The sequence below is a fragment of the Rhinolophus sinicus genome, chromosome 7 (assembly GCF_057876585.1).
Source record: "Rhinolophus sinicus isolate RSI-liver-muscle chromosome 7, RSI-T2T, whole genome shotgun sequence".
NCBI lineage: Eukaryota > Metazoa > Chordata > Mammalia > Chiroptera > Rhinolophidae > Rhinolophus > Rhinolophus sinicus.
This window is the reverse complement of record NC_142507.1, coordinates 50,402,235-50,415,668: the sequence shown is the minus strand read 5'-3', so window position 1 is coordinate 50,415,668 and position 13,434 is coordinate 50,402,235. Positions and strand designations below refer to the sequence as shown.

At 39.3% G+C, this 13,434-nt stretch overlaps 1 protein-coding gene across 50 annotated transcripts in view; it reads right to left on the bottom strand.

The window, feature by feature from the left end:
• The window catches only part of PDE4DIP (phosphodiesterase 4D interacting protein), a 176,305-nt gene that overhangs the window by 42,149 nt on the left and 120,722 nt on the right, over positions 1-13,434 (bottom strand). For all 50 annotated transcript variants that reach the window (XR_012491576.2, XR_002136045.3, XR_012491575.2 and 47 more), the window contains 4 exons: positions 11,345-11,461; positions 10,938-11,075; positions 9,789-9,901; positions 8,568-8,695 (listed from right to left, as the gene is read on the bottom strand). Coding sequence is in view for 46 of the 50 variants with exons in the window: in XM_074318453.2 (XP_074174554.2) it covers positions 8,568-8,695; positions 9,789-9,901; positions 10,938-11,075; positions 11,345-11,461 (496 nt within the window). In the remaining 4 variants the exon portion in view is untranslated. The remainder of the gene's footprint in view (positions 1-8,567; positions 8,696-9,788; positions 9,902-10,937; positions 11,076-11,344; positions 11,462-13,434) is intronic.

Sequence of the window (13,434 nt, the reverse complement as noted above, 5' to 3'; positions counted from 1 at the left end):
GAAAATGAATTGCCCCGCTCAGTGACAGATGAAGAAAACACACTTTTCCCATTGTTTCCCCCTGAGCATTGGGCTAGAGAAGTTGCAGCAAGCTCAGCTCTGTGAGGTCACTATCTTCAACCCCACACCATTCTTGGTGGGTTGTATAGCCACGCTGGGCCCACAGTCCCGTGATTCCAGGAGTAAGGCAAGTGGGTTAGAATGGGTGATTGTCACAGGTCTGGGAGGCTTTGGTTTAACTTTCTGCCCTCCATTTACCTTCGTGGCCTTTCTGAGGCCCTATCTGCATTTTTAGATACTGCTCTCCTTAACTCACTTGGTACCATGCTGTTGACTTCATCAGGAGTGAAATGGAAACAAAGCAAGAATGCCCATTTCATCCCAACACTCCACCACACAGGGGGTTTGCTTTCCTTATTTTATTTATTTATTTATTTATTTATTTATTTATTTATTTATTTATTTATTTATTTTAGCTAGTTTACGGTCTGCTGCACTTCCTTCCGGCCAGCTTTAAGGGTTGCTCAGCCTTTATCCAATTTAAATCAAAATGCTGAGAGCTTTTGTGTGTTTGTGGGGTGGAATAAAGTTTTAAAAAACTTTATAGAAAATACTGGAATGAATTAAGTTATCCCACACAAGGTCCTATGTATAAGTTACATTAGATATCCCTCTTTGTTGTTACCATTTCTTGTTTTTTATAAATGACAATAAAAGAACTTCTTTTGTGCCCCTTTCAAGGCTTTTACAAGGCAACAAAACACTATCTTCAGAACTAACTTGGAATACTTTAAATTTCTAATTTAAAGGTACTATATATTGATTTTTGATAAATGTGAAATAAAGTGGTCTATCACCTTTAGAATCTCTGAAAGCTAAGAATCTGTTCATTCAAATTTAATTTGCTTCTCTAGGTTTTATCTCCAAAGTTAACTTTTATGCATTAGACTAGAAATTGTATTAAAAACTTTTGAGGCATCGATGGTAGTTCTCAAGTTGTGGTTCTCTCAAGATTCTAGGCTCTGAACCACACATAACAAAGGTAGTACTAAAACTTTCCTCTTTTAGACTTAGAAAATTATTTCCTACCAGCTATCTGACTATAAAATAAGCCTCTAAAATACTATAAAATCCTTGGGTGACAATTTAAGTGTTATGCAAATATATTGTTATCATTGAGGCAAAAGTTCACACTTTTGTGGCATTTAATAAATCGAGGCTGGTGTAATTATTAACAGGGCCTCTGGACATAGACGGTGTAGGTTAGATTTCTGCTTGTCATTAGTTATGTGGCTTTAGGCAAGTCACAACCTTGCCATAATTCAATTCCCTCACTTATTAAGTAGGGTTAATAGAGCTACCTAGTCCATACAGTTGTGAACTTGAAAGGGTTTGCTGCTTTTGAAGTGCTTAGAACAGCGCTCGGCTTCTAGTTTGTTCTCAATAAATAATGCCCTTAAATAATACTGCAGCTTTATTATTGGTGGTAAAATGAAGTGCCCTACGGGCTGACAAGTTGAGGGTTGGAAAAGGCAGCCATGGAAGCTACATATAATCAACAGAGTATATAATTTCACACCCAGTGTGAGTAACTGGATGACCTTGACTGCGTCTGTCTGCACTTCTTCTCTTCTGAATATCTGTTTCCCTCAACGGGAGGTTGAAAATAATACTTTGTTTTCCCTGCTTCACAGGACAGTTTAAAGAACACAAAGTCACATGTAAAGTAGGACACACTCGTTTGAAGAGGTGCTTCACACACAGGAATCATCATCATTCAATTTTAACTACCGTAAAACTCCATTGTGCACAAACAAGCTTTACAGGGAAAGTCGTGAAGCGTTATTCTAAGTTTTTAGTAATGAGCCCAAACTGGGTTGTGACAGGATCATTTTCCCCAAATGGCAGTTTCCTCGTCATTCGTGTTTGCCCTTTAAGCCATTTATATGGGACCCACAGAAATGGAGTCATATTTTCCAGTTGCTCAGAACATTAGCAGCAGTCACCTTCGATCAATTTTGAAAGATTCAAGGAGCTAAAACTTTACGGCATGACCAAGTTTGTGGTGCCACGCCTGGCTGTCCTTTCCCTCAGTGCCCGGCTCTTGTGCCAGGGCCTCTGGGCCCGTCTCACTTTCACTTTTAGGCATTGTGCCATGAGCTCCTTACGGGCACGCCCTCATGTTCACGGCGTGAAGCAATTACTGCGGACTTAAATATTATGATGCTGTAGGAATCAAAGAAAGACGGTCCCCTATCGCTCTGCAGTTCCACCAGCATCCATTCCCTTCTGGGCCATAAGAAAGCCATTAAGATTTCACATAGTCCTGCATAAGCCTCTGCTGAGAAATAAAATTCTTTAACTAGACAGATTCTGATCTCACAACAGAAGTAGCTAGAAAACCGTTGTCTGTGGTCAAGCCACTTTTATGGTGTAACTTTGTCTTTAAAATGCCACATCTCTTATGCAGCCTTCCAGCTTGTTCTTTATTCAGAAAGTAACTGTTTTCAGTGACTTAAAATTCTGTAATGTCACGGAATTCTTCATGTTCATGGTCTTTTTTTTTCCCCCTCAAAGAATGCAGGAAGCCTTTCCGGGAACATTTTACAAGGACAGCAATTGGCTCCATAACAGTTGGCTCCTCAAATCTTCATCCTGACTTCTCTCCTTCAGCAAGGAGAGCAAGAAAGGGTTTTTAAGGTAAAGGACTCCATTTCACGTTTCTGTGGGAAGTATAGTGCAGTTTCTTTAGTCTCATTCCCTGGAGAGCAGAAATATTGAGGTTTTTTTCCTCTTCCTTCTTTTACTTAAGTAAATACAAAGGCATTCACTCATTCCAGAGCCTTACTCTGGGAATTTGAGTACAATGATCAATAGACTGATTCTCCAATAAGGAGAAAAAGATACGAGCTTTCTCTACTTCTTTTCTCAAAAATCTTTTAAGAATAAAACCAAATAGTTACTTTTGGCCTTTGATACTTTTATTGGATCAGAAACAATTTTTTGTCTCCACTAAAGTAGCTGAAATTCTAACACTTATATATGTCAACAAGTACTGTCCATTTCAGCACAAATGTTAACACAGTTTAACACAGCACCGTGCCACGAAGAAAAAGGACCTTCCAGAGGAAAACATACAATTATTTTGATGGGGAAATAGTCCTGAAAATAATCTAATGCCAAGTTACTGGATCATTTAACATCATCACTTCCTCTTTTGCTTAAATTGTTATGAATCACTTTAGTTTTTTGGGGTTTTTTTACAGCCCGAGGATCAAAAATTTAAGTGACAAAAGTTAAGCTGCTTTTACTATCAAACTGATACTACTTGACGGAAATAGAAATTCATGATTTGTAAAATGTACTTGTATATACACATGCCTCCAAAGCTTACAGATTGGGGTTGGTCTTTTTGAGCAATAATTTTGATACCTGCAAAAAGCAGCACTGAATACTCATGTTATATACTAAGAGCAAAGCTACATGCGTTTGCTAGACAATTATGAGTTCCTTGAAGGGAACAAGGAAGCTGATTTGGTTTCTGTACTTAACACCCCTACGCTCCAGATTATTTTAGATCTAATGTTTTCTGATGTTGCTGAACTTTCTATTTCATCCTTCCATCCAGCCTTGGCAAGAGAAAAACAGTATGATAAAGATTATTTCTGGAAATTGACTTTAAACAACAAAAAGGGAAAGTAATGCAAAAAGAATTAGTAAATCACTTTATAAGTTTAATTATTCTTATTTGCAATCTGGTAAAATTAGTATTGGCCAGCTCTATGGTTTTGCTTCCCTTCCACTTCCTATCCTTTGTTGGAAGCTAGTTACAACGCTAGTTGTTTACTTGGGAAACTCACCCTGGCCCATGTGATTATATAGAAAGAAGTTGAGGACTTACCTTCTGTCAATACTCAGACTACTTACTAGCAACATGCTTGTCTGGTGATCATAAGAAAACGGTTTAACAAAGTTATTGCTCCAAATGTCTAGTGAAAGGGCAGCTTCAATCAAATTCCAAAATGTGTTCAGACTCAGACACTATTACCCCAGAGATCACTCTGATTTATTGTCCAATTTACTCATTCCTTCTGTTTTTTATTATTGGGTTGCCTTAGATAAGCTGCCTACTCCTAGCTATTCTTTCTACAGTACAAACATTTCTATACTACCAAAGGGAGAAGAAAAGCTCTTTGAGCTTTAACCCAAAGGGAAATGAGAGAAAATACAGGCTTATACTGCACAGGATGTTAGTAACTGAAAAAAAAGCTAATTTCATTTATTCTGCCTTAAGTACAACTTCTACAAGGCTAGATGGAAAATGGACCGTGTGTAGATTATTAGTATTTCTTCCTAACTTTATATGAAGTTTATCACATTTCCCTGCCGGACACTGGCTGCAGACCTGTATAATTACTACTGAGGCCTAGCTGAAGAGGGAACTTGAGTTTCTCAGGGACGTCAAATGTGAAGATTCTGTGACTTTTTCATATAAAAACCACGAAATCATAAAACACTGACTTTATCCTAACAACAGGAACCGGCGTTTCTTCGTACTAGCTCAAGGAAAGCAAAGGTATTAAAGTATACTGTTCCTTCTGAAGCTTACGGTCCAAAGGGAAATGACTTTAGGTGGGTCAACCTTTATCCCTCAGAGAAAGGGACAACTTCTAGGGTAATCTGAGCAGCTCCTCCTTTCAGAGGACTCTGGGTCCAATTGGAAGACTGAAACAGAGAGAACTAAAATCAATTTTCTTCAACTATTTTGAAGCTGTAAGTGAAATTTCTCAGGACCAGATACTGAATTAGAAGCATAAATAAGTATAAATGTGATAGGTCTTGTATACTCATCTGCCACAGAGACCATCTACATATAAACTGTGCAAGTAGAATATACTAAAGAACCTCCTAAGTACACAACTTGAGGCTAGGATCTAATATCCCATACAGGTCAAGATTTTCTTGATCTTTAATAGATCTCTTACTATAATAAATGGCATTGACAAATATTTTTAAAATATAAGGAAGTAGAGATACCCAAAATATTGCTGCTGTCCAAAACTGAAGTAGAAGTGGGTGGGAGAAGGGAGGGACGGGGTAAGGATAACAGTACACCCTATCAAACCAAAAATTTGACAACATTAGAAGAGCCCAATCATGCCTTTTCAAAAATGTTGTAACTTGGCTAAGTAGCTAAAAAGAAAACACCAGAAAAATGTTGATTTATACTAGGCACTAACAATCATCAGACTTCAACAATATAATTTAAAACTGCAATAGTGCAGGGTGGGGATGAGGACGAAGGTGAGAGGATTAGAAAGCACAAATTGGTACACTATATTGCTATGGGGATGTGAAAAACAGTTTGGGGAATGTAATCAATTATAAAGATGTTGTAGGGTGTCAGCTGGGCGCTTGTCTTATTAGGGAGACCTTTTCATGGATGGTGGAGATGCCTGACCACTGCACTGTACACCTGAACCTGAATAATATTGAATGTCAACTATAAGTTAATATATATATAGTCACGGGATGTGGAGCATAACATAGGGAATAGAATAGAGTCAATGGAATTGTAACAGCTATATATGATGCCAGAGGGGTAGATTAGTGGAGAGGGGTTATCACTTTGTGAGGGGTGTAAATGTCTAACTATTACATTGTTTTGTACACCTGAAACTAAAAAAAAAAAAAGTAGATGTGCTATATCCATAGAATGAAATAATATTCAACACTAAAAATAAATAGTAAAGAAAAAAAAAACTGCAACAGTAAACATTTTAGGGGAGATATCAAAAGGACTTCCATTTTACTCAATAAATAAATCCTCTTGGAGGTTTTGTCCAACTCTATAATTCTAAAGCTATAGACTTAACCTATCCTGCCTTCTTACAACCGTTACTTTGCACATTTGCTATTACGCAAAAAGGAAATGTGGGTCTATTAATAGGGATTCTTCTCAACTTAACTTCTATGCTTCCAATTTAGCATGGTGAGAATTTAATTCATTCATTTTCTTTCCAGATTTTTTATTCAGGTATAAGATCCTATAAGTAAAGCACACGATGCTTTATCTAAAATTATAGTAATGTTGAAAAATGCCTGACAGAGGTAGAATAATGCCGTAAAAGAAAGGGTCTGGGCTCCTGAAGAGAGAATGGAATTCTATATCATGCTAAACATGATTTTATAAATGATGTGTTCAATTACAGCATCAGAACAAAATTCATCAGAATTGTGTTCTAATAAGATGTCAAATTATCACAGAAAATTGTGAGACCATGAAGCTTTCTCCAAGTAGCACAGTTGGCTAGCCTCATTCAGCTATTAAGACCAGAACGTTAGAACCGGATTTTAGTCATATCCACGGTATCAAGATCAAACTCTTAACTTATCCTTGGCCGCTAAATCACTAAATTTTCTAAAATGTTTTCCAAAGACAAGTAAATATAGCACAGGTTAGTCTATCTTTTCGGGATCCAAACCAGGATCAGAATTAACTCACATTTTTTTCCCTAATCTGTTTCGATAATTTTTTGATAGGAAGTTGTGTTTCTCATTATTCATCCAACTACCTTAGTATTTCTAACCCTTAGCAACAGTTCAAGATACCAAGGGAAATTCCTACGATCATTCACAGTTTATAGAAGCAGGAGTGGTAATTAACATAAATTTCTGTAATCACTGTGAACCATCAGACCCAAGAATCACCCAGGGTGAATCTCAGGAGACTTAGAAAGCTTCCTTGGTCTATTAGTAAAATTAAGGGAAGACGTTTCATAAATGCCTTGAAATGACATGACAGACTAGTCTTTGGTTGGTTGACATATAACTTGATTACCCCCCTCCTTACTTCTAGAAAGTTACAAAAAGCTCTGTGCAAGAAAGGGTCTCTTAAGATTAGAAGACTAAGAAAAGTGGATGGTTTTGCTTATTTTCCTATCTCCTTTCTTCAATAACTCCTCTCCCTACAACCAAGCCATTAAAACTGGAAAGCATTTCCATTAAGAGAAAGGCTGATGGCTATCAATCTTTTGCAAAATACTTAATCAGAAAATTCTAGTGTGTTTCTCCAGAATATTTTCTTCCCTGTCCACTTTAGTTCGACTGATGTTCTGTTACAGGCATGGCTAAGGTTAAAGAAACTTGGATGGCATTTAGAATGTAAGGCAAGCCATGTTAACACATGAACATGAAAGAAATAAAAGTGTCATGTAAAAAAAATGGAGGATAGACAGAAATGTCACTGTGCTCCACTGTTAGCAATGGAATCCAGTCACATTTATGGTACTAGAAAGCCTCAATTCCTATGCATCAAATTCCAGGTTTAAAAACTGAAATCTCAGCTTCTAATCTAAGAAACTTATCCAACAAAATAAGAAATGTCATGGTGCTGAATCCACACAGCTCCAAAGTAATCTTGGTTCTTTTTTATACTCTTGACCTTGAATACACCAGAAATACAATCTCCAGGGCCCCTCTCCTTACACCTGTCATGTTGCCCTAAGAAAGCATTGAGACAATGACCAAAACCTATGAACATAGATCTGCGACATTTCTTTCTAAACGATTCCAACACTTCCAAACCTGAAGCCTATTATTTACTTTAATATGGAGAAATATACAAGTATTAAGAAGTGAAATATACAGGACTCCATCTAGTGCCACGACCAAATGAAAACATACAAGCGGTACACTCCTCTGGCTATAATAACTTATTTGGTGAAGTACGAAATTTAAAGGGGGACATTGATTTGAAATTATCTCTTTTTACATAGAGGATTCTGACTCTGGATGACCTGGCAGCTTTCTTAAAGTCATGTTCTGATTAAATAACATACCCTGTATTTAAAGAAAAAATTTTTAATGGAATTTAGTCTGCACCAAATCTAATTTCACTGTCATCCAATAACCAACTCTGAAATAATGTTACACGTGACGGTTTACTATAAATGCTTTAACAGTCCTTGCCTCCAATCTTTAACTTGACCTTCCCAATACATGCAGTCGACTGCTGGAAGACTTGGTTTTGATTGCCTTCTGATAAGGATTATACCACTTTTGCAGAGTTATTTTTCTAGACTTTCTCTCTCTCTCTCATCTTGAAACTTTCATTTGATTAAAAAATTGTTCTCCCTCAAAGAGCAGGAGTTGACTGAATGGCAAAAATAATACACACGCATGCATTTACGACATGATGAAGTGGATTGTGAAAGTGGGGGAGGAATAAACTTTATTGGCCCACAGAAGGAATGGGGGAATCAGAAGGAAGAGCTAGGGAAAAGAATGAAAACGGGTGGAAAAACTAAAATGGAATGATTTAAAATGTGCAAATGTAGATTGTAACCTCTACCATTCAACTTAGAGACAGGTATGTACCGTGAAATACAGGTAGACTAAAGTGTGTCTCACTTTGCAGTTGACGCTAGTTGTACCAGTTTTATCATTAGTAAGTCACCGTTTAATTCTGCCAAAGTCAGGCAAGGCTCTCTCTGGTTAGTGCAAACAAGGTTTTCCATCCTGGGCTGCATGCTTGTGACGAACTCGCACACTTTCCAGTTCCCCACCTCCAGTGGCGGCCAGGGTCTCCAGCCTGCTTAAGCGCTCCAGGCTTCTTCCGAGAACTTCTTCTAGCCGACCGCGTAACACCTGGGCCCCTTCCAGTTCCACCTGCAGAGTTCGGTCTCTCTCAGAGCTGATTAAATAGGCCACATGGAAGGAAAATGGATTAGGCATCAACTATAATGAGTCCACATATGCTTCCAGAGCCATCAGTGTGTCATTCTGAGCCATGGGACTTTCTAAAGTAATTATTCTCCAGGACACAATAAATGAATGCAGTCATATCACGGTGCTTGTGTTCACTGCTGGGAGAGTAGCAAGGCCTGCTCCTTTCTTTAAAGCTTGTCCCTTTAGCCGAGTCTGGGCCAATCTCACATAAAATTATAGCTCCTCAGATTTATCACACCCCTATAGCCCAAATGAGAAAAATTTCATTATTTGACTAAGAGCATTAGTTTCTGAAAAAAACCAAAACCAGGAAAACTAAAGGCAAACTGAAGCAATACTGAACCAAGTAGGACTGGTATTGAAGATATTTATTCTCTCATTTGTTAACCAAACTTGACAAGTGCTCTGAAAAGGAATCTGTCCGCAAAGACTAAAGACCCAGAGAGTCTTTAAAAAGTAACACAAATGATCCTATAGTACCTTCACCTGCCTTCATTTTCTTGAAGTAGAAAGAAAAAAGTTTTTTAACCCAATAATAAACCAGAAGAAACTGAATAGCAAAAGAATAAAAATTAGGAAAGAGAAAAAGGGGCTAGGAGGGAAAGCAAAATGGAAAAAAAAAAAAAAAAAAGGGAGGGGAATATAAAATGAATCAGAGCAATATAATACACATGACCCAAAATCAAGAGGTGCAAGAATATATATTCATCATGATGGCTCTCAGTGATCTTGGGGTGACGTCAGCCATCACAATATATTTTCTTTAATGCTATTCGATAGGACATGGAGCAGAGAAAGGAAAGGAACACACACTGAGTACCTGTGAAATGCAAGGCATTATTTTAGACACCTGTCAGGTCTTCTCATTGGATCTTTGCAATAATAGGCACTATTCCTAACTTAAGATTCAGACACTGGGGCTCAAGGCAATCCACACGACAAATGACAAACTAGAGAGTCCCAATAATTGTCCCTGCTTTCCTTCGCTCTCCTCTTCAATATCGTAAGCATCTTCACTTAACGAGGAATAAAAGGAACAACAGTGGTCACTCTCTTACCTCTCTGGATGGGCGTGGAACTTCACCAGACTGCTATAGAGCTGCCTCTCTGCTTGTAAGGCCTCATTGAGCCGACTCCGTTCGTCTACCAGGCCTTCCAGCATCAACAGCAACTGAAGAAAACATAAAAGCAATATGCAGATGGAGACGTGAGACATGAGGTCAGTTACCCCTGAGAAAGAGACCAAAAGAATGTATTAGCATGTACTATGACTAAAGAAAACTCACTATTATTACTTACTTAAGCTTTCCATAGTGCTTTAGTTTTCAAATCAATGTCACATGTATAATCTTTTTAAAAAACTCTATTAAGGCAGAATTCAAACATGGAAGCAAGTAGAAGAAAGGGAAGAAAGAAGCCAGCACAGGAAAGAGGCTAAGACAAAGGAGCAGAAGAGAAAGAGAGGAAGGGCAAGAGGGAAACATAACAGGACTTACTAGCATTCTTCATTTATTCAGGAAGTATTTATTGAGCCCCTTCTATGTGCCAGGCTCTGGTCTGGGGATAAGCTTACTATCTAGTCAGGGGAAGGACATTCACCGGTTACATCTGTCACTGTGTCACTGTGGGCTGTAAGTGCCATAAAGAAGAGGAGGTACCAAGTGGACAAGCAGCAAACCAGCAGAGATCTGGTTATGGGAATTGGTAGCGTTAACAGCCAGGCCGGAGGGAGAAGGTAGTAGTCAGTGAGAGTGAAGGTAGTGGCGGCAGGGAGTACAGGCAAGCAGGTCTTATTGAAAAGTTTGGCACTGAAAAAAGCTTAGACATGGGGTAGTCGCCACATGAGAATCTGGGGCAGAGGCAGAGGTGTTTTTCCTTTTCTTTTCTTTCTTCTTCTTCTTCTTTTTTTTTAAACTGGGAGAGGTTTGGACATGGTTAATGCAGGTGCATGAGAAGGATTCAGTTGAGAGAGAGGTGACTTCTGGATGAGAGTGGGGGATAACTGACAGTGCGTGTCCAAAAAGAACGGCTTCTCCTTTCAGAATCACAACTGTAAGAACAGAGACTCTGCGGCTGCCACTGGCTGAGGCAGGAAACTTCAGAGCACAGATTCTCTCTGAAATCCCATCAACTGACCCCTTCCAGGGAACTGAGATCCGCATTGTTTATTTCACAGTAGAAAACAGGCTTGTAGTCTATTAACGTACCTGTTGTCTTCGGTTTCCCGAAGCATCTTGACCCTGTGATTCTACTGAAGCAACTTTCTCCCGAAGAAGTAAGACTTCCTGGGTCAGGCGTTCCACAGCTGGTATGTCTTCAGGATCAAGCAGTTGCATTTGCAGGTCCTAGAAGTCAGGAAACAAGAATAGCGGTAAAAATAGTAATAAAAATACCATTCAGCAAAGGAGCGAAGTGTTTCTAAGAATCTCTACTTTCAAGTGGGGACGCTGGTAATGACATGGTCTTTATGAAATCTTCGCAACTCTTTGATACAAGTCAAAGACAACAGGGTAACATCCAAAGACTCAAACCAACAGTGTATCAAAGGAGGGGACACTGGCCAGGGACTTAGGGGCATCCAAACACTGTTTATAGACGCCCGACGGGTACTCACCTTTATGAGGTCTTCTTTAATCTGCACACTCCTGGTCAGGGACTCCATGTCGGCAGCCTGCACCTGCAGCTCTTCCTCCTGCATGGCCACCATGGACTGGAGAGCAGAAAGCTCCATCTGCGGACGGAAGAAACCCCGAAGTCAGTGGGCAGAGGAAACAATACCTCGCACAGTCATATTTAACCCCGAGGCAAACGTTTTCCGTACCATATCATCACTGGCAGCCATAAAGCAAGTGAAACCTAGAACGTGGACAGTGCTGCACGAGATCGGAACAATAAAGCACCCCGCACGGCACCAGAGGACAGCTTGTGGGAGGCTGTGCGGGTGCCTGGCTAGTGATGTCCTCCAGTTCAATGAATTCGATAACACTTCCCCCTTGTTTAATTAATGAATTTTTTAGGAGCCTTAAGGCGTTGGTCACCCCTGGCGGATGCAAGAAGGGATGAGTTTTTCTTTACATGACGATTTCAGCTAGCAGATGAGAAATGAGAGAATATCTACATTTTGCACTCCTTGGTGAATTAATGGGTAGAGGCTGCTAACATCACATGACATCACCAAACATTACGTGCCTCCTGATGGAAGAACACACCAGCACCTGGGAAGAAGTCCTACCAAATGCTTAGCACTGTCTGCCCTAAACTTCCAGGGTTGTAGCTTCTGTTTCTCCTCTCCAGAAAATGACAAGTATTCTATTATATCGAAGTTCACTAAGAAGCATGATACTAACCACAGGTGTTAACACTTCCTGGGTGCTTACTATGTCCCACACACTATAATAAATGCTTTGGATCTATTTAATCCTTGTAACAAACCTAGTGACCTGGCTCCTGCCTCCATCTTCAACTTCAACACCTGCACTTTACTCCTGATTCATGATTTTCCAGGCACACTGGGCTTTTTCTGTTTCAGGAATATCAGACTTTCTCTTAACTCAGGGCCTTAGCACCTACTCTCCCCTCTGCCTGAAATATCTTCCCTAAAGTATCAAACTATCTGCCATTACTTTGGTGTATTTCTCAGTTAGTTCAGATCTTGGGTATGGAAAAAGCGGTGCTATCTATTAGGCCCTCTGAGAGACCTCTAGCATTCTCTATCTAGATATTTGCTCCCCTGAAGTAAAATGAGAACATGAGGAAGACACTACTGGAGCACGATGAAGGTCTGCGGTCAGACACACATGGGTTTTAAATCGTGACAAAATCTCCCCAACAAGGCGTTTAAACTCAGCTTCAGTTTCCTCAAGTGTAAAATAGGAACAGTATCTGCTTTTCAGGGCTGAGAACAGAGAAAATGTATTTAAAGTGCCTGGCACACAGCAGCAGTCAATGAATGCCAGCTACTACTGCTGCTGCTGCTACTGTTATCTCAAGACAATAGGAAGAATGTTTAAAAGTTTGGGAAAATACATGGCTTCAGGTAAATACCAAAGATCAGAGGGAATATAATGACTCTGATGGCACTGAACTGAGAAGTTGGTCACTGACTAAGGACACAGGAAGGTAAGCTATGTAGCTAAATATAATTCATTCAAAACACGAGTCCATTTAGAGCCATTAGGATTTTATAATCCTGAGCACAGGGCCAACCAAAAAATAACATTACTCTCAATTGAGTATATATGAGAAAAACAGGAACAGCATGCAGAAACTAAAATATCTGACATGAATAATCAGATAACGGCTAGGGTAGAACCAGAAGAAAAAAAAAAGAGGCAGTGGGGGTGTGTGTGGGAAAAATAGGGGATTTTTAAAACTGGTATTTTTTAAATGCCACACAATTTCATATCCTCAAAGCGTTAGTCATGTGATATGAGTCTGTTAGTGAGGACGTACGTGGTATGAAAAGAGAAATTAAAAGGCATGATAAGATGATTTCATCACATATCTGAACACAGGGTTTATATTATAGATCTAACTCTGGCAGAGAGGTGGAATGAAACTGAGGAACTACACTGACTAGTCAGCTAAACTTTAAAAATTAGGCACGCATGACACTGAGTGGTCTTTTAACACAGTCTGTAACTCTGTACCACGGCCCTAATATTTCTTCCACATCATAGGTGGACATACAACTACCTGCACAGG